This window comes from Aquarana catesbeiana, linkage group LG06 (assembly GCF_042186555.1).
Source record: "Aquarana catesbeiana isolate 2022-GZ linkage group LG06, ASM4218655v1, whole genome shotgun sequence".
Lineage (NCBI taxonomy): Eukaryota > Metazoa > Chordata > Amphibia > Anura > Ranidae > Aquarana > Aquarana catesbeiana.
This window is the reverse complement of record NC_133329.1, coordinates 309,789,499-309,810,627: the sequence shown is the minus strand read 5'-3', so window position 1 is coordinate 309,810,627 and position 21,129 is coordinate 309,789,499. Positions and strand designations below refer to the sequence as shown.

The 21,129-nt window shown below is 43.2% G+C and overlaps 1 protein-coding gene across 1 annotated transcript in view; it reads right to left on the bottom strand.

The window, feature by feature from the left end:
- Positions 1-21,129, bottom strand: part of COL6A3 (collagen type VI alpha 3 chain) — a 165,410-nt gene that overhangs the window by 57,907 nt on the left and 86,374 nt on the right. The window contains exons 12-18 of the mRNA XM_073633641.1: positions 10,210-10,556; positions 7,547-7,625; positions 6,515-6,660; positions 6,028-6,120; positions 5,135-5,188; positions 4,898-4,969; positions 4,781-4,807 (exon numbers count right to left, since the gene is read on the bottom strand). Coding sequence (XP_073489742.1) covers positions 4,781-4,807; positions 4,898-4,969; positions 5,135-5,188; positions 6,028-6,120; positions 6,515-6,660; positions 7,547-7,625; positions 10,210-10,556 — 818 coding nt within the window. The remainder of the gene's footprint in view (positions 1-4,780; positions 4,808-4,897; positions 4,970-5,134; positions 5,189-6,027; positions 6,121-6,514; positions 6,661-7,546; positions 7,626-10,209; positions 10,557-21,129) is intronic.

The window sequence follows — 21,129 nt, the reverse complement described above, 5'->3', positions numbered from 1 at the left end:
GATCAATGCAAAAAAAAGTTTTAAAAACGGACGTTTTTTCAGGAGCAGTGATTTTAATAATGCTTAAAGTCAAACAATAAAAGTGTAATATCCCTTTAAATTTCGTACCTGGGGGGTGTCTATAGTATGCCTGTAAAGGGGCGCATGTTTCCTGTGTTTAGAACAGTCTGACAGCAAAATGACATTTTGAAGGAAAAAACTCATTTAAAACTACCCGCGGCTATTGCATTGCCGACAATACACATAGAAGTTCATTGATAAAAACGGCATGGGAATTCCCCAAAGGGGAACCCCAAACCAAAATTAAAAAAAAAAAATGACGTGGGAGTCCCCCTAAATTCCATACCAGGCCCTTCAGGTCTGATATGGATATTAAGGGGAACCCCGGCCAAAATTTAAAAAAAAAATGACGTGGGGTTCCCCCTAAATTCCATACCAGACCCTTCAGGTCTGGTATGGATTTTAAGGGGAACCCCGCGCCAAAAAAAACCAAAAAAAAACGGCGTGGGGTCCCCCCAAAAATCCATACCAGACCCTTATCCGAGCACGCAACCTGGCAGGCCGCAGGAAAAGAGGGGGGGACGAGAGTGCGGCCCCCCCTCCCTCCTGAACCGTACCAGGCCACATGCCCTCAACATTGGGAGGGTGCTTTGGGGTAGCCCCCCAAAACACCTTGTCCCCATGTTGATGAGGACAAGGGCCTCATCCCCACAACCCTGGCCGGTGGTTGTGGGGGTCTGCGGGCGGGGGGCTTATCGGAATCTGGAAGCCCCCTTTAACAAGGTGACCCCCAGATCCCGGCCCCCCCCTGTGTGAAATGGTAAGGGGGTACTTATACCCCTACCATTTCACGAAAAAAGTGTCAAAAATGTTAAAAATGACAAGAGATAGTTTTTGACAATTCCTTTATTTAAATGCTTCTTCTTTCTTCTATCTTCCTTCATCTTCTGGTTCTTCTGGTTCTTCTGGCTCTACTGGTTCTTCCTCCGGCGTTCTCGTCCAGCATCTCCTCCTCGGCGTCTTCTATCTTCTTCTCCTCGGGCCGCTCCGCACCCATGGCATGGGGGGGAGGCTCCCGCTCTTCTTCTTTTCTTCTCTTCTTCTCTTCTTCATTTTCTTCTCCGGGCCGCTCCGCAATCCATGCTGGCATGGAGGGAGGCTCCCGCTGTGTGACGGCGCTCCTCGTCTGACAGTTCTTAAATAACGGGGGGCGGGGCCACCCGGTGACCCCGCCCCCCTCTGACGCACGGGACATGACGGGACTTCCCTGTGGCATTCCCCGTGACGTCACAGGGAAGTCCCGTCAAGTCACCGTGCGTCAGAGTGGGGCGGGGTCACCGGGTGGCCCCGCCCCCCCGTTATTTAAGAACTGTCAGACGAGGAGCGCCTTCACACAGCGGGAGCCTCCCTCCATGCCAGCATGGATTGCGGAGCGGCCCGGAGAAGAAAATGAAGAAGAGAAGAAGAGAAGAAAAGAAGAAGAGAAGAGCGGGAGCCTCCCCCCCATGCCATGGGTGCGGAGCGGCCCGAGGAGAAGAAGATAGAAGACGCCGCGGAGGAGATGCTGGACGAGAACGCCGGAGGAAGAACCAGAAGAACCAGAAGAACCAGAAGATGAAGGAAGATAGAAGAAAGAAGAAGCATTTAAATAAAGGAATTGTCAAAAACTGTCTCTTGTCATTTTTAACATTTTTGACACTTTTTTCGTGAAATGGTAGGGGTACTTATGTACCCCCTTACCATTTCACACAGGGGGGGGGCCGGGATCTGGGGGTCACCTTGTTAAAGGGGGCTTCCAGATTCCGATAAGCCCCCCGCCCGCAGACCCCCACAACCACCGGCCAGGGTTGTGGGGATGAGGCCCTTGTCCTCATCAACATGGGGACAAGGTGTTTTGGGGGGCTACCCCAAAGCACCCTCCCAATGTTGAGGGCATGTGGCCTGGTACGGTTCAGGAGGGAGGGGGGGCCGCACTCTCGTCCCCCCCTCTTTTCCTGCGGCCTGCCAGGTTGCGTGCTCGGATAAGGGTCTGGTATGGATTTTTGGGGGGACCCCACGCCGTTTTTTTTTTTTTTTTTTTTGGCGCGGGGTTCCCCTTAAAATCCATACCAGACCTGAAGGGTCTGGTATGGAATTTAGGGGGAACCCCACGTCATTTTTTTTTTTTAAATTTTGGCCGGGGTTCCCCTTAATATCCATACCAGACCTGAAGGGCCTGGTATGGAATTTAGGGGGACTCCCACGTCATTTTTTTTTTTTAATTTTGGTTCGGGGTTCCCCTTTGGGGAATTCCCATGCCGTTTTTATCAATGAACTTCTATGTGTATTGTCGGCAATGCAATAGCCGCGGGTAGTTTTAAATGAGTTTTTTCCTTCAAAATGTAATTTTGCTGTCAGACTGTTCTAAACACAGGAAACATGCGCCCCTTTACAGGCATACTATAGACACCCCCCAGGTACGAAATTTAAAGGGATATTACACTTTTATTGTTTGACTTTAAGCATTATTAAAATCACTGCTCCTGAAAAAACGGCCGTTTTTAAAACTTTTTTTTGCATTGATCCATGTCCCCTGGGGCAGGACCCAGGTCCCCAAACACTTTTTATGACAATAACTTGCATATAAGCCTTTAAAATTAGCACTTTTGTTTATTCATGTTCGTGTCCCATAGACTTTAACGGTGTTCGCGTGTTCGAACGAACTTTTTTCCTGTTCGCATGTTCTGGTGCGAACCGAACAGGGGGGTGTTCGGCTCATCCCTACCCACAGGGAATGTTTTCTACATAGTTTATCACAAATAAGGTCTAACAGCCCAAGCATAATAAGGGGTCTGTGTATTATTAACTTGGGTATTTGTAACCTTTCTAAAAGAATGATCACATACACGTTACATACATGTTACATACAGATTAGATCGTTTCTTCATATATAAAGTACATACAGTGGGGATGGAAAGTATTCAGACCCCCTTAAATTTTTCACTCTTTGTTATATAGCAGCCATTTGCTAAAATCATTTAAGTTCATTTTTTTCCTCATCAATGTACACACAGCACCCCATATTGACAGAAAAACACAGAATTGTTGACATTTTTGCAGATTTATTAAAAAAGAAAAACTGAAATATCACATGGTCCTAAGTATTCAGACCCTTTGCTCAGTATTTAGTAGAAGCACCCTTTTGATCTAATACAGCCATGAGTCTTTTTAGGAAAGATGCAACAAGTTTTTCACACCTGGATTTGGGGATCCTCTGCCATTCATCCTTGCAGATCCTCTCCAGTTCTGTCAGGTTGGATGGTAAACATTGGTGGACAGGCATTTTTAGGTTTCTCCAGAGATGCTCAATTGGGTTTAAGTCAGGGCTCTGGCTGGGCCATTCAAGAACAGTCATGGAGTTGTTGTGAAGCCACTCCTTTGTTATTTTAGCAGTGTGCTTAGGGTCATTGTCTTGTTGGAAGGTAAACCTTCGGCCCAGTCTGAGGTCCTGAGCACTCTGGAGAAGGTTTTTGTCCAGGATATCCCTGTACTTGGCAGCATTCATCTTTCCCTCAATTTCAACCAGTCGTCCTGTCCCTGCAGCTGAAAAACACCCCCACAGCATGATGCTGCCACCACCATGCTTCACTCTTGGGACTGTATTGGACAGGTGATGAGCAGTGCCTGGTTTTCTCCACACATACTGCTTACAATTAAGGCCAAAAAGTTCTATCTTGGTCTCATCAGACCAGAGAATCTAATTTCTCACCATCTTGGAGTCCTTCAGGTGTTTTTTAGCAAATCCATGCAGGCTTTCATGTGTCTTGCACTGAGGAGATGCTTCCGTCGGGCCACTCTGCCACAAAGCCCCAACTGGTGGAGGGCTGCAGTGATGGTTGACTTTCTACAACTTTCTCCCATCTCCCGACTGCATCTCTGGAGCTCAGCCACAGTGATATTTTTTTTTTTTTTTTACCCCTCTCTTACCAAGGCTCTTCTCCCTCGATAGCTCAGTTTGGCTGGATGGCCAGCTCTAGGAAGGGTTCTGGATGTCCCAAACGTCTGCCATTTAAGGATTATGGAGGCCACTGTGCTCTTAGGAACCTTAAGTGCAGCAGAAATTTTTAACCCTGGCCAGATCTGTGCCTTGCCACAATTCTGTCTCTGAGCTTTTCAGGCAATTCCTTTGACTTCATGAATCTCATTTGCTCTGACATGCACTGTGAGCTGTAAGGTTTTATATAGACAGGTGTGTGGCTTTCCTAATCAAGTCCAATCAGTATAATCAAACACAGCTGGACTCAAATGAAGGTGTAGAACCATCTCAAGGATGATCAGAAGAACTGGACAACGCCTGAGTTAAATATATGAGTGTCACAGCAAAGGGTCTGAATACTTAGGACCATGTGATATTTCAGTTTTTCTTTTTTAATAAATCTGCAAAAATGTCAACAATTCTGTCTTTTTCTGTCAATATGGGGTGCTGTGTGTACATTAATGAGGGTAAAAAATGAACTTAAATGATTTTAGCAAATGGCTGCAATATAACAAAGAGTGAAGAATTTAAGGGGGTCTGCATACTTTCTGTCCCCACTGTATATCTTATGATCAAATGTATGGCTTATGGACCATGAGCATTTCATACTGTATATTACCATCTTGATATCTGTATGGAATATTAGTCAAACAAACATTTTTTTTTGTGATGGAGCAAAATTACTTTCTTGCATTAATGTATTTGCTTTTGGGGACAGCACAAAAATGCGCCTCTATTATTTGTGTAATGTAGAGTTTATCTTACCTTATCTCCATTGAACCCTCGGCCACCCTAAAAAAGAAAAAAATAACAATACTTTTCAGCTTGGAGAAAATATGGTTTAAGCAGTAATTCAATAGGCCATGACAGAGGTCACCTTACCCTGACTCCCCTTGAACCTGGACATCCCTGGAAACCTTGTGTTCCATTCACACCAGGAGGACCTCTCTCTCCCTATAGAAGAAATAAATAAGGTCTTTTAGATAATGTCTTTACTCAGTATTACAAATTAAGATAATACAAAAATTTGTAGAACACTTAGAACTTTTATATGCACTGGGAAAGAGAACGGGCTCATGTACTGACCATAGACTACTTAAACATGGTATCAGTACTTACTGGTCCTCCTTCTTCTCCCGGGAAGCCTTGGTGTCCTTTGAGACCTGATGCACCCTACAAAAAAAGAGAAACATAAAAATAATTTATTCAGCTCAGCTCTAAAGCTAAAATACTGTTACAGATTACTGTATTGTCTCATCATAGATTGCTATTGTGAACAGCTAGACTGATGATGATGAACCATCAGTTACTCAACTCTGATCAGAATTTGCATCCATTAATGTTGTTTGTGTGTCTGCATTGTAATCTATCTATCTATCTATCTATCTATCTATCTATCTATCTATCTATCTATCTATCTATCTATCTATCTATCTATCTATCTATCTATCTATCTATCTTCTATCTATCTATCTACCTATCTATCTCTGGTGCATGTGCATGTATTAGTCTGCATTTTGTCCTGTCTTTCATTATTTTTACTTTAATTGTAGCTTATTCCAGTGATTTTCAACCAATGGCCAACCATTGCAGACCAATTTCTGTGTTCCTAAAATACAAATCAATTTTCTGACTGATTTTATTCACAAAATATTTTTTACCATAACTTTGGTTCTGTCTGAATTAAAGTTTCATTGCATGTTATTTGAAATTACATGTGTAGGGTTAAAACATTCCTTATGTGAAGGTTTCTTTTACTAATTCTCTATTGTTGCCAAGCAATCCTAAGGTTTAAAACCACGGAGTAGTATTGTTGCATTCACTTTTGTATTGGAACCATCATGAAAAATGTAGAATATCAGATAACTGTTTAGATGTGCTAAAATAATATGAGGTAGTGGAAAGGGGAGAGAAAAATAATATATGGTAACTGGAGTAGAGAAGAAAACAACAAATAAAAAACAAACACAATGTTGATTAACATCTTTTTATATACAGTATTGTAAACTAACCTTTGGTCCAATGACACCTGGAGGTCCAATATCACCTCTCTGTCCAGAACATTTACATGGCACTCCGCAGCATCCTTTCTCTGCAATGTTATCCTGTGTTAAAGGAATAAAATAACACATGATACACCTGTCCTGCCAACTGAGTAAAGAATTATGTATTTATTTGGAATGTCCTAGGATATTGCATTACTGGTTCAACAGTATACTACTTATATGCCCTGACCAATGTTCCTTAAATGCAGGTGTTATTGAGTTATTTAATTAACAAGGACTTTCTGTTTTGCAGAAATCATCAGGCTTCATTTGCCAATATGTCATCAATAAGAACTCTCCTAAGAACAAAAACCTTATTCACCTTTCACCTCAAAAAATCCTTTTCCAGTTCAAGTATAATTCTGATTGGATGATATCTGTGTATTACAGACATTTTTCATTTGCTAAATAAAACTAACCATAACAGCCAATAACATAGACAACATTGACTTACCAGCTCTTCAATGATCTCATAATCCAGATCCACACGGTTTAATCTCAGTGGGTTATTGTAAGTGAATCCTCTTCCAAATTCTAACTGCATAATTTGATCAAACTTAGGAACACTTTCCAACCCCACAAATAGCAACGCCTTCACTCCTGAGAAATGTAATTTAAAAATATTGAAACAATCAGGTTATAGTGACAATATATTCTTTTTAAGTGTTTCCAGGTATTATACAAATACCTGCTACTTAAAGAAACTGGTACTGCTGTATAATGCCTGTCTTCAAGTAAATTTGTCTAAGCAGGACAAATAAACAGGTTTGCTTTACTGCTTCCTCCTCATCAGCATATACCTTTTCTTTACTTCTCCACTGCTCCATTCATCCCTACGAGTGAAGAACATAGAATACCCAAACTCTGGGGTAAGGAAGAGCATGTGGCTCATTCCCCTTCATCTCATGTGACAGAGGGGTGGTGCTAAGTGATTAGTCCAGCGTTGTCACATAGGGATGTGGAATGGTCCCTAGATCAGCATATTATATGGCTGGCCATACTTTATACAATTTTCTTCTACAATTTTCCTTTAGATTTACCAAAACCATATAATATGAAACATTAACAATAATATGCTGCTGGAAATAAAACAAGGCAAAAATTTGCTGTTGGGTAGATGGTAGTAACGTAAATCTTTTGAAAGCATAGGTTTACATGAAAAGTCCATGCCCATTTTTTAGGGAATGCCATTTGTATGAGGTGTCAGTCAGCTGCAACTTTCTGGCAACTGTATCTCACTTCAAGTGACTGACTTGTGTGTCATGCTGCTGAACTTTTCATTAATTTCATTATTAGAAAGTACTGTTGTAGAAGAAAAAGCTGGGATTTCTAAAAGTTAAACAGTGGGTGTCCACTGAGATACTAGGTTTTCTGATTCCTTTTCTGTCATGTTATATATTATAATAGATTAAAAGTGAATTCTTTGGGTTAAACACTAATCTCATCATCTGGGTTTCATTAGGGAGATTTTCTTATGAACACTTACCTGAAGCCTGTAGAGCTAGAGAAGCTTGCTGCAATTCAGACATGCTTGCATCAACTCCGTCTGTCAGGTGGATTACCACCTGTGTATCATGGAAATAAGTATCAGTAAAAATTAAATCAACCATTTACATTTCCTACATTATGAAAAACATAGCTGCATTTTCACCCTTGTAAAGTGAACAGCCTATTTGCCTTTAGTAAATCATTGCCATACTGTCCTTTCTTAATATAGCTACTTTTTATGGTTGCTGCACTCTTCTCATCTGGTTCTGGTTACTGCTTCTGGTCAAACTTTCATCCCCCAAATAGCACATACTTTGCTCGTCAGAGTATGTATTCTTTGTTAGAATCATTGAAGATAGAGGACACACATTTCACTTCATCCTGAGAAATGTTTACAGAAGACTTCTCAAATACAGAACCTAGATAGTTGGTAACTGAATCAGCTACTTGCTTTAACAAAAAAAACAATACTCAACTCTGGTTGCTGCACATTGTCCTGTGTAGCAGTTATAGTCCACAATAATCTTTGTACGCATCCCAAGACACATGCAATCCTTGGGGGAGCATGACCCCACTCCATGTTTCCCCCAGGATGGGGTAAGCTAAGTTGAGTGATCATATGGCAGGCCCAAGTGTCTCTCACCACAGAAAAAGAGGGTGTTACACCAATGACTGTCTCAGCAGAAAGATTTCCTCCACCTTCCTTAATCAGCATCCTTACGCCAGATAGGGGAGAACTTCCCACCAATCACAGAAAATAACCTTTGTTACCATACTACAATAGGAAAGTAGGGTCAAATCTCTTGAAAGCCCTGTAGTCAGACACATGACCAGGCTATGCTGCTTGAAATAAGATTTATCTTCCGTAAAGGTCCAATCATGTCAATTTTTTTCATATGCTGCTCAGACAAGTGAAAATGCTAAATGTTTGGGGAAAGTGCAGATGTGCTCTAAGTTACAAAAAGTGAAAACATTCCAAAACACATTTGAACTGTATATATTTTTACTTTTATGTAAAACATGCTCCTCAAATACAATATGAAAAAAAATAGTATTTTTGTATTAGCTTAGGACTCCCACGCCTCTTGAAATCCTGATATAACTAAAGGTTTTCTCTTTCACTTCTGCTACATACATTCAGGTTGTTCTCCTAATAAATGTGTTGTGTCTGGTAGTGTGCACTGCAGAGAACCTAAGTCCAGAGCAAGCAATGGGTGTGCAATCTGGCCTTGTGCATGCTAAAGAAAGGTGCCTACATGCGCAGCAGGCTCATCTAAAAAGGGTCTGGTCAGACTCAGTGCAGTGCCTGAAGCCCGACGAAAGGGTCGAAGTTCAAAAAATGGTTGCACCCCCCAGTTACTACTGCCAGGGAGTGATAAAAACACTCAAGGGCCAACAATACTGAGTTGAACCCTTAGAGGATTCAGAAAGCAGACTCTAGCACATCCAGGCTCCTGTAAGGGTACAAGGGCCTGAACTACTGCAGATGTCTACCCCTGTAGACTCACACCAGGCAGAAGGGTTGGAAGGAGGAGACATGTCTCCCTCAAGAGCTATATCCTTTCAGTGGGCATGTCTCTTAAGGGGCCTTTAGGGACAGGGTTCCACCAGGCCTCTATATGTTGCTAATTCTTTTATATGTTGTTAACTTTTATCATCTGTTTTTATTTCAGTGTAGTTCACCATTTACCGCATCCATGTATTCCCCCTCTCTTCTGTAACCCCCCCTCCCATTTAAAAAAAATATGTATTATATCATATAAGCATTTGTTTTTATTAACAGCGATCTGTACTCCGTCCACTAGATGGCTCCCCACCTGTATGACCATACATGTCCCTTTAATAATTGGTTATATTATTCCATGCCATTCCCTTCAATTACCAATAGATGGTGGACTATATTAGGCATGTATGCCCCTGTAGCCTTCAGCTTGAGAAAGGAGCGCGCCTGTCCTTCCCATCGATAGTGCGCACGCTCCGAAAAATGCGTTGCATCACTTCTGGTGACATCACACGCCACTGCGTTCCACGTGCACCTCAGCCCTCCTCCCTGCATTTGGCACCATACACTGAGCCAGTGGACAACTCTCACAGGGCTTACGAGTGGCACAGCCTGTTGGACCAGTGTGACAGGAGACACACCACTGCAGGACTTTCTTCCGTATGGCGACCATCACTTACCTCCATGTAAGTGTTTTTATTCGTTGTATTATTAAATCTACACTGTTCATACTTAGAAGGCACCTCTCTTTTTTTGCTTTGGACTACAGCCCTGGACCTGTAGAGCACTCTGCAGCTGCCACTTGTGCCTAGGTGAGCTTCTGTGTAATGTGCTGCAAGACACATTACTGGCCAGCCCCACATCTTCCTTATGACAGGGTCTGGGTACAGCCTCCACAGGGGCTCTGTAGCTACTAAAGAAACTTGATAGAAGAAAAGTTATGTTGTAAAAAAGAAAACTGTGTAGCACAGCAGATTGGAGATATTTTCTCTCCTAGTACACCAGCAAAAAACAGATATGTGTAGGGAGTGGAAGGGTTTATAGTGAGCTGTCCTTACAGCTTTGATTGCTTGTGCCCAGTCTCCTGTAGATAGCAGCATAGCCCATTGGTTCCAAATTACTGCATTTTATTAGTTTTGGGAAAATTGTATTTTTCCTACCTTAACGCTGTTCGGATCCCCAGCATTCCTGAATTTGTTCAAATATGTCTGCAGGGTTCGGCCATTCAATACATAAGGCCCTCGAGTGCCCATGGTAGTGATTCTTTCAGCCAGTTCTATACGGTAATCAGAAAAGTCAAATGCCTCCACAGGCCCTATTCTGCCCTGTGACAAGACAGCAACTTTCACAGAAGGCTTTTTATCACCACTGCAACTTATTTTCTGCATGTTAGAAATCCGTTCCAGTATTTGTCCCAGTTTGGGCTTCAGACCTCTCTGAAATGCAAAGACATCCTGCCCAGGGCTTGCATCGACATCAAATCCTATAATCACCTCCAGATTACATTCTGAAAAGAGATAATAATTATGTTTCTCCACATGTTCTTTCTGGTACATACCACAATTGTTGTGTAATGCACACTCAGTCTACACAGATTAAGGCAGACTAAGCTAAAGAGTATGGATCTACAGGCTGTTATTGTCATCAGTCTATAGATGATTATCAAGAAGGTGAAATTAAACTGCGCAAAAATATGAACCAAGTAAGACAGCTGCTACACTAAATGTGACAAAATTCAATAAGAAGTGTAGGAAAAAATGTAGTGCTAACAAAATATATAACAATGATAAGTGCAATAAAATGAAAAAATTGCATAAGGTCCAACATATGAATAAAGGCTATGTGCACAAAAAATAAGTGCAATAAATATAAAAATATGTGAAAAGTCCAACATGAATGATGGTGTGACTGTGAGTCTCTGGCCCCAAATCCTGGCTGAGAAATGGGAAAACAAAAAAGTGGAAATCCTCAAACAATGAAGTGTAGGAAGAAAATATCAATACATGGAAAATATATACATAACAGTGATAATACACCACATCACAAATGATATAGTGTGACGTGCTAAAAAGGCGTGACTCAATGAATGAGAAAAGTTAGGAACAAACGTGTCCCCATATGAACTCAAGAAACATAATTCAAATCGGTAAATTCCAGACAACAACACAATCAAATAATAAATAAAATATATATAAATTAAGAGTGACAAAAAATGATATCAAAGTGAAAGAGTCCAAACAAAACTAAGTGTGTATACTGCTATACACTATTAACTAATAGTCTGTAAGCAGTGATCTGTGTACAAATTCAAAATAAAGGTGGCTCTCCCCAGAGCGCCTAACCCCTGCAGGGGTAACAGGCGTGATAGCTGAATTCCAGTGGCGGTGTCCCCTTGCGACAGGTTATCCCTCAAATAGGTCCTGTTGCATTCCACCTCTACACAGATGTTTTTCTAGGAATCCCCAGCGACAGGATCCACAAAAGTATAGGAAAGATGAGCCTCATAGCATAAATCCATAGAACCAGATGGTTTTATTAAAACTGCATGGATAATATTAAAAACAGAGGAGCTCCAATGATCCGCTATACAAGTAATAGCAACTTCCGTATCACCGGCGTGGTAACACATGGACGTCATCTGAGGCACTGCCTATATTGGTACACTCCATGTACTACTTATAGACGTATGGTGTACCAATATGGCAGTGCCTCAGATGATGTCCGTGTGACGAAACGCGGAAGGCAGGACATACGTGGTACGCAATATGTCACTTCCGTGTTTTTTGGACCTCCGATTTTTGCCAGCCCGGCTGTGGAGCGCACGCCGTTACCACGCCGGTGATACGGAAGTTGCTATTACTTGTATAGCGGAGCATTGGAGCTCCTCTGTTTTTAATATTATCCATGCAGTTTTAATAAAAACATCAGGTTCTACAGATTTATGCTATGAGGCTCATCTTTCCTATACTTATGTGGGTGCCTGTCGCTGGGGATTCCTAGAAAAACATCTGTGGAGAGGTGGAATGCAACAGGACCTATTTGAGGGATAACGTGTCGCAAGGGGACACCGCCACTGGAATTCAGCTATCACGCCTGTTACCCCTGAAGGGGTTAGGCGCTCTGGTGAGTGCGGGCACAAGTGGGGGTTGCGGATGAAAGTGGGGAACACTAGAGAGCCATCTTTATTTTGAATTTGTACACAGATCACTGCTTACAGACTATTAGTTAATAGTGTATAGCAGTATACACACTTAGTTTTGTTTGGACTCTTTCACTTTGATATCATTTTTTGTCACTCTTAATTTATATATATTTTATTTATTTTTTTATTGTGTTGTTGTCTGGAATTACCGATTTGAATTATGTTTTTTGAGTTCATATAGGGGCACGTTTGTTCCTAACTTTTCTCATTCATTGAGTCACGCCTTTTTAGCACGTCACACTATATCATTTGTGATGTGGTGTATTATCACTGTTATGTATATATTTTCCATGTATTGATATTTTCTTCCTACACTTCATTGTTTGAGGATTTCCACTTTTTTGTTTTCCCATTTCTCAGCCAGGATTTGGGGCCAGAGACTCACAGTCACACCATCATTCATGTTGGACTTTTCACATATTTTTATATTTATTGCCTTTTTTAGCACGTCACACTATATCATTTGTGATGTGGTGTATTATCAATGTTATATATATATTTTCCATGTATTTATATTTTCTTCTACATTTATATATTTTAAATTTTTGGTTTTATATTTATTTATTTGAAGCACTTTGCACTTTTATGGAGAGTTGTCTAGATTAAATAGTGTAGTGGGTTCACATATAATTAATCACTTTTGAACAGCGCCATTTCCCCTGAAGTAGATTTTTTCTATTTGTGGCTATTGTTTTTCTAAAATAAGTACAGTCTGTTTTATAATTAAGTGTGAAATTAAGTGTGAAACTTACCTCATCTCTCCTTCTTACACTAAAGTCTAAAGAATATGCTTACATACTATATGACCACAGTACAATATTTGTGGCTATCATCTCTAAAAAAGTACACTAATATTTATTTCAGGATAAAACTTGCCATGTGTCTCCTTTATACACTGTGACATAACCAAGCTGCTTACAAACTGTCCAGCGCCTGTACAATATATGTGGCTATTGTCTCTCAAATAATACACTCTAATATTTATTACAAGATAAAGCCTGCCTTTTCTCTCCTTATATTGGGACCTAATGAACTTTAACAAAATATGTGATCAGCCCAATGATGGGACAGAGAGTAATTTTAACTTGCAGTGTATCAAACAGGTGCAAAGCTAGAAGCAACAACACAAAACTGGTTGAGGGTGGCAAAAACATTCAGGCAATGCAGAATTATGAAAGCTGTACAAACATATGAAAGATGCACAAACATGGAATCTTCACAATAATGTCTCAGCCAGGGTAGCATGCAGCTGGATAGCATAGTGTCTACAAGAATCCCCAAGAACAGAGAGTCCAGCTGATAATCATAGCTTCGGCAAAACAGTTCAGATCACAGCTGCTTGCTATTTTCCTCATTGTGAAATCCAGGTTAGCTCTGGTAGAAGGTGAACAGCTGGAGGGGTCCAACACCCAAGGACAAAGTGCCACCCCATTGGAACTGCAGTACTCTGGTAGCAACTGTGAAGGTGCTCCCCACAGTAGCTGGGTCTTTTGGAGAAGCTGTTTGCTATTAGATGCCTACCCAGGTGCCTACACACTGGTTCTGACAGTGGAGAGCCTTTCAACTGGCTGCAGATCACTTGCCAAAATACCTCTGCCTTATCAGATGTGACCCCTCTGCTGAGGGAGGGAAGCAGAGAAACTTATCTTCTCTGGGAGTATCCAAGAACCAGGGAGTTGCGGGGAAAAGAACTTAAAGGGGCCTGAATATCCATTTGAGCAAGGTGAGTAAATGGGCATTTCACTGCACAAGCTGCTCATATATTGTCCAGCCACTGTGCAATATTTGTGGCTATTGTCTCTCAAATAATTCACTAATTTTATTGCAATACAAACCTGCCTTGTCCCTTTCGATTTGCTGCCTATTCAAGTTCATGCATACCAACCTGATGCTAGCCAAGTTCTACCAAACACCTGAGATCTGTATTTGGAATATTTTGGAAATAATTAGAGAAATGGGGATCGGAGGGAGTTCAGCAAATGTGGAGATGTGGTTTTGAAGTGTTTTTGTGCACTTTAATTTGACATACAAGTCAATACAGTGTAGTACTGCAAAAAAAAGAAACTAACAAACTATACTATGAAACTGTTTTGCTACTGGCCAATTGAATGAAGCTTTTTTTAAGTATACTTTTCGAAAGCTTTTACATCTATTGTGGCTGCTACTTCCACTCTTTTGGTCAGACCTATTACCCTCAAAGTCCAGTTAAAGGGTGGAACCTCTCCCTGCTGCACAATTATTATGTTTTTGCCCTCAAAGTCCTCTTAAAAGACAGACACTCTCCCTGCCGTACAGTAATTTTTAAAAATTGGTACATGTTCCCCATGGCAGTGCCCAGCTCTCCATGCCCTCATTTGGACAGTCAATTTCCTATTAGCCTTGAAAATGGCCAGAATGGATTTTCAAGATTCACTGTCAGGATACACCCATCAGCAGACAGCCTCGAAGATGTCTAAGGCACAGAAAAAGACATATTCCTGTTGCACACAGAAACCAGGCTTTGGCATTTAGACGTGCGCATGCGCGAACAAGAGCGCAAACAGTGGCCGTCACGCATTCCTGAGCAACGGTCGGCACCTGCACACTTCCGTACGTATCTAACGCGCGCACTTGCGCTCGTTCACGTTGGCGCCAAACGATCTATTTAAGTCCAGCTGGTGCTTGGCCTGGTGCTGCCTTGTCTTCAGCTTCTGAGTATCCAATACCCTGTGAACCTGTATCCTGATTCCTGGCTTGTCTTGTTACCTTCCCTTGAACTCTGCCTGTACCGACCCCGGCTTGTCCTGTGACTAATCTTCTGCTTTCTCCCTGGCACCTGCACTGCTGATCTGGTTTGACCCGGCTTGTTCCTGACTACGATCCTGCCTGCACCTAGTACCCGATTTGATCTGCCGTGTATGACCCTGCCTGTCTGACCCTGCTGCTTGTCGTTGTCATCTGCACCTGCTGCCATCTGCTAGTCTCCTGCGGAAGCTTCCCTGTGTCTTTTCAGTACGACCGGACCCGCTACCCTGCTACCACCAAAGACTTTCTGGCACTCGTGCGACTCTGTACTTTGGTGCCTTCTGTTTGCTCTATCAGGGGCCCTAAGTCAGAGTGGTAAGGGAGGCCTTGCTCGTCCATTCAGGCTCTTCTACCAGGTACGTGATAGTACAAGGCAGCCATGACTGAGCCTGAACGAGCAACCTCCCCCGTAGAGCAGCTGTGTCATCACCTAACTGCATTTACCCAAACAGTCAAGAGTCTGCAAGCAAGTTACAGCCAGCTGGAAGAACGGATTCATGAACTTTCTCCAACACCTGCTTTAATAATGCAGTCACCGGAACCCCGGGTTCCTATTCCAGAGAAGTTTTCTGGCAACCGTGGCAAGTTCAGGACTTTTCAGAATGCCTGTATCCTGTATTTTTCATTACAGCCCCAGACCTTCTCTCAGGAGACCACCAAAGTAGGGTTTGTAATCTCCCTCCTGCAGGGTGAACCTCAGTCCTGGGCTCACCATTTAATGGAACAGGACAATCCCTGTCTGTCAAGCCTGACCACTTTCTTTGCATCCATGGCTCGAATCTACGAGGACCCTCTGCGAACTGCCACGGCCGAGTCTGCCCTACATGCGCTCCAGCAAGGCCATCGAGCCGCTGAGGACTATGTAACGGACTTTAGATGCTGGAGCGCAGACGTCGAATGGAACAGTGCTGCTCTCTGTTACCAATTTCGACTAGGACTATCCGAACCCCTAAAAGATGAACTGGCTCGTGTTGGAGTACCTGAATCCTTAGAAGCACTCATCGACCTGACAATTCAAATTGACAGACGTCTGAGAGAACGCAGTGCAGAGAGATCAGCTGAACGATTCCAGCCTCTAGGGTTGTTACCACAAGAGCCTGGTCCATCTAGTCCAGCTCAACCCAGCAGGTTCCGTCCCTCCCTCTCTCCAGAGGAACGCCTGTACCGTCGTCAGAACCACTTGTGTCTGTATTGTGGAAAGGATGGCCATTATGTGAGTTCCTGTCCTGCCAAGACTCGGAAATGCCTGACCTTTCTCCCTGCCAGCCAGTCCTCCCGGCCTCCCAAGTCTTCTCACCTGGCCGTACAGATTTCACTACAATTTTCAGAAAGAATGATCCAAGTACCTGCTATTGTAGATTCAGGGGCTTGCAGTTGCTTCATTGATTTGACTTTTGCTCTTCAACATAAGATTCCTCTGCAACCCAAAGCTCATGGACTATCTATCCACCTGGCAGACGGGTCACATATTAAATCCGGTCCGGTTACCCAGGAGACTGTTCCGCTATTAGCTACTATTTCTGGTGACCACAGAGAACTGTTACGTCTGGATGCCATAGCTTCACCACTGTTCCCTATCATTTTGGGTATGCCATGGCTCCAGGCACATAATCCCTGTATCCATTGGGATGTCGGAAAAGTCGAGTTTCCCTCTCTCTACTGCCAGCAACATTGCTTCTCCAGACCATTCTGTCATCCATTCCCCTTACTGTGCATGGATTCAGATGATGAAACCCTTTCTTCCATTCCAGCACCCTACCAAGACTTTGCCGATGTGTTCAGTAAGAAGGGAGCTGAGATTCTACCTCCACATAGACCATACGACTGCCCCATCGAGCTCCTCCCTGGGGCCGAGATACCTTTTGGGCGAATCTTTCCCTTGACTGAACCTGAACTTGCCGCCTTGAAAATCTATATTGATGAAAGCCTGAGAAAGGGATTTATCCGTCCCTCTACATCCCCAGCTGGAGCTGGGATTTTCTTTGTTGAGAAAAAAGATCTTTCCCTTTGCCCGTGCGTGGATTACCGGGACTTAAATAAAATCACGATTAAAAACCGATACCCCTTGCCTCTAGTACCAGAGTTGTTTCAGAGACTCCGTTCTGCTGTCATCTTCACAAAGTTAGACTTGCGAGGGGCATATAACCTGGTACGTATTCGTGAAGGTGACGAATGGAAGACGGCCTTTCGTACCAGGTTTGGACATTTCGAATACTTGGTGATGCCCTTTGGGCTATGTAATGCCCCAGCAATGTTCCAGCACTTTATTAATGATGTTTTCCGGGACTATTTAGATTTATTTGTTATTGTATATCTTGATGATATCTTGATTTTCTCCCCTTCTTTAGAAGCTCATCAAGAACATGTCAGAAAAGTTTTGGCTCGACTCAGACAGCACAGCTTGTTTGCAAAAGTAGAAAATTGCGAATTTGAATGCCAAAGCATCCAGTTCCTGGGCCTTGTTCTTTCCACAGGTGGCATTAAGATGGATCCCCAGAAGGTCTCGGCCATCCTGGATTGGCCGGCTCCTACGGACAAGAAAGGGGTGCAACGGTTCGTAGGATTTGCAAACTTCTATAGAAAGTTTATCAAGGGGTTTTCCGCAATAATTTCTCCCATAACTCAACTGACAAGACAATCTCAACGGTTCCAGTGGTCTTCCGAGGCGCAAACCGCATTTGAAACTCTGAAAGGTCTTTTCACAGCTGCACCTATATTACGTCATCCAGATCCTGCTCTGCCGTTCGTCCTAGAAGTAGACGCATCAGAGACGGCAGTAGGGGCAGTTCTGTCTCAACGCCAAGGGGCCAAGTCCCTACTACATCCTGTGGCATTCTTTTCTCGCAAGTTGTCCCCGGCAGAGAAAAACTACGATGTAGGAGACCGTGAGCTTCTGGCAATTAAAGCTGCTCTCGAAGAGTGGAGATACCTACTGGAAGGTGCAGCTCATCCGATCCTGATCTACACCGACCATCGAAACTTAGAGTATCTGCGAGTCGCAAAGCACTTAAAACCCCGGCAGGCCAGGTGGGCACTCTTTTTTACAAGATTCGTTTTCCATATCACCTACAGGCCAGGATCTAAGAACATTAAGTCGGATGCTCTGTCCCGAATGTTTGGCACGACAGAAGAACCAGTTTCTCCGGATACCATTCTTCCTCCTGGAAATTTCCTTTTATTACAGGAAGATTTGTTGTCACAGATTAGACAAGCCACTATTGATGTCTCACCATCTCCTGGGATGACGCTACAAGCTAAAGATGGCCTTTTATGGCACAACAACAAGATCTTTGTGCCTGAAGGTCTACGAGTCTCCACCTTGGGTCTCTGCCATGACCATGCCCTTGCAGGACACTTTGGAGTCCACAAGACAACTGAACTTTTACAGCGTACCTTTTGGTGGCCTTGTTTAAAGGAAGACTGCAAGAAGTACATTGAAACCTGCCCTACCTGCGCCAGAAATAAATATAGCCGAACAAGATCCTGGGGATTGTTGAGACCCTTACCAGTTCCAGATAGACCCTGGCGGATGATTTCTATGGATTTTATCACTGAGCTCCCTCCTTCCGAAGGTTACTCTACCATCTCTGTAGTCATAGATCGGTTGTCGAAGATGGCACATTTCCTACCCATGAAGGGTACCCCGTCTGCTTCTGAGACAGCGCAGGTCTTTATTAAAGAAATTGTGAGACTACATGGACTTCCTGCCAATATCGTGTCGGACCGCGGGGTACAATTCACATCCAGATTTTGGAGAGCCTTGTGTAAATCCTTGAAAATCGAACTATCCTTTTCCTCAGCTTACCACCCCCAGACCAGTGGTCAAACTGAAAGGACCAACCAGACGTTAGAGCAATACTTACGCTGTTTTTCTTCCTTCTCGCAGGATGACTGGGTGGCACTATTACCTCTGGCGGAGTTTGCGTATAATAATTCGGAGCATTCTGCCATCAAACAAGCCCCATTCTTCGCCAACTATGGGTTCCACCCTTCATTTTTGACTGCCTCCGCTCCAGAATGCCCTGTTCCGGCAGTTCAGGACACAATAAACTTTTTCAGGTCCAACTATCAGTTATTACAAAAGACGATGACCAAGGCCCAGGAAGACTATAAAAAATCCTTTGACAAGAAGAAGCGGGGAGAGTTGATTTTGGAACCTGGTGATCCGGTCTGGTTAGCTACAACTAATCTGAAATTAGCCTGCCCATCTAGAAAACTGGGCCCTAGGTTTGTGGGACCCTTCAGGGTGAAGAAAAGGATCAATAATGTGGCTTATGAGTTGGCACTCCCGGATTCCTTCAGAATTCACCCAGTTTTCCATATATCTCTACTGAAGCCTGCTAGTCCAGATCCATTTCCCGAACGGAGTAGTAATCCTCCTGCACCTGTAATGGTAGATGGGGAAGAGGAGTACGAGGTCGAGGCGATCATGGATTGCAGGAAGAGACAGAATCAGGTCCAGTACTTGGTCAAATGGAAAGGGTACGGACCTGAGGAAAATTCATGGGAACCAGAGGGCAATATTCATGCCAACAGACTTGTCCAAGCATTCTGTCAAAACCACCCGGAGAGACTAGCTCAGTTGGGCATCCGGAGGCTGCCCATTGGAGGGGGGCAATATCAGGATACACCCATCAGCAGACAGCCTCGAAGATGTCTAAGGCACAGAAAAAGACATATTCCTGTTGCACACAGAAACCGGGCTTTGGCATTTAGACGTGCGCATGCGCGAACAAGAGCGCAAACAGTGGCCGTCACGCATTCCTGAGCAACGGTCGGCACCTGCACACTTCCGTACGTATCTAACGCGTGCACTTGCGCTCGTTCACGTTGGCGCCAAACGATCTATTTAAGTCCAGCTGGTGCTTGGCCTGGTGCTGCCTTGTCTTCAGCTTCTGAGTATCCAATACCCTGTGAACCTGTATCCTGATTCCTGGCTTGTCTTGTTACCTTCCCTTGAACTCTGCCTGTACCGACCCCGGCTTGTCCTGTGACTAATCTTCTGCTTTCTCCCTGGCACCTGCACTGCTGATCTGGTTTGACCCGGCTTGTTCCTGACTACGATCCTGCCTGCACCTAGTACCCGATTTGATCTGCCGTGTATGACCCTGCCTGTCTGACCCTGCTGCTTGTCGTTGTCATCTGCACCTGCTGCCATCTGCTAGTCTCCTGCGGAAGCTTCCCTGTGTCTTTTCAGTACGACCGGACCCGCTACCCTGCTACCACCAAAGACTTTCTGGCACTCGTGCGACTCTGTACTTTGGTGCCTTCTGTTTGCTCTATCAGGGGCCCTAAGTCAGAGTGGTAAGGGAGGCCTTGCTCGTCCATTCAGGCTCTTCTACCAGGTACGTGATATTCACCTTTCTTATTCTTTAACCACATGACCAGGCCATTTTTTTTGCAATACAGCACTGCATTACTTTAATTGACAATTGCCTGGTCATGCAATGCTGTACCCAAATAAAATGTATGTCCATTTTTCCCCACAAATAGAGCTTTATTTTTGGTGGTATTTGCTCACCACTGCGTTTTTTATTTTTTGCGCTTTAAACAAAAGACCGTCAGTTTTGAAAAAAAGCTATATTTTTTTACTTTCTGCTACAAAATACATCCAATAAAAAAATGGAAGAATCTACTTTCTTAAACAATTTAGGCCAATATGTATTCTGCTACATATTTTTGGTAAAAAAATGGCAATAAGCATATATTGATTGGTTTGAGCAAAAGTTATAGCGTCTATAAACTATGGCATATTTTTATTTTTTTTACTAGTAATGGTGGCGATCAGTGACTTATAGCGGGACTGCGATATTGTGATGGACAAAACGGACACTAACTGACACTTTTGACATTTTTTGGGGACCAGTGATACATAATACATAATACTTAATAATAAATAAATAATAATAATAATAAATAATACAGTGATCAGTGCTAAATAATATGGACTGTCACTGTACTAATGACACTGGCTGGGAAGGGGTTAACAGCAGGGGCAATAAAAGGGTTATATGAGCCCGGGAGTGCGTTTTTACTAGACAACGTTGTCTCTCTTGGATCTTGATGCTACCTATTGTTAATGATCTGTGTTTTG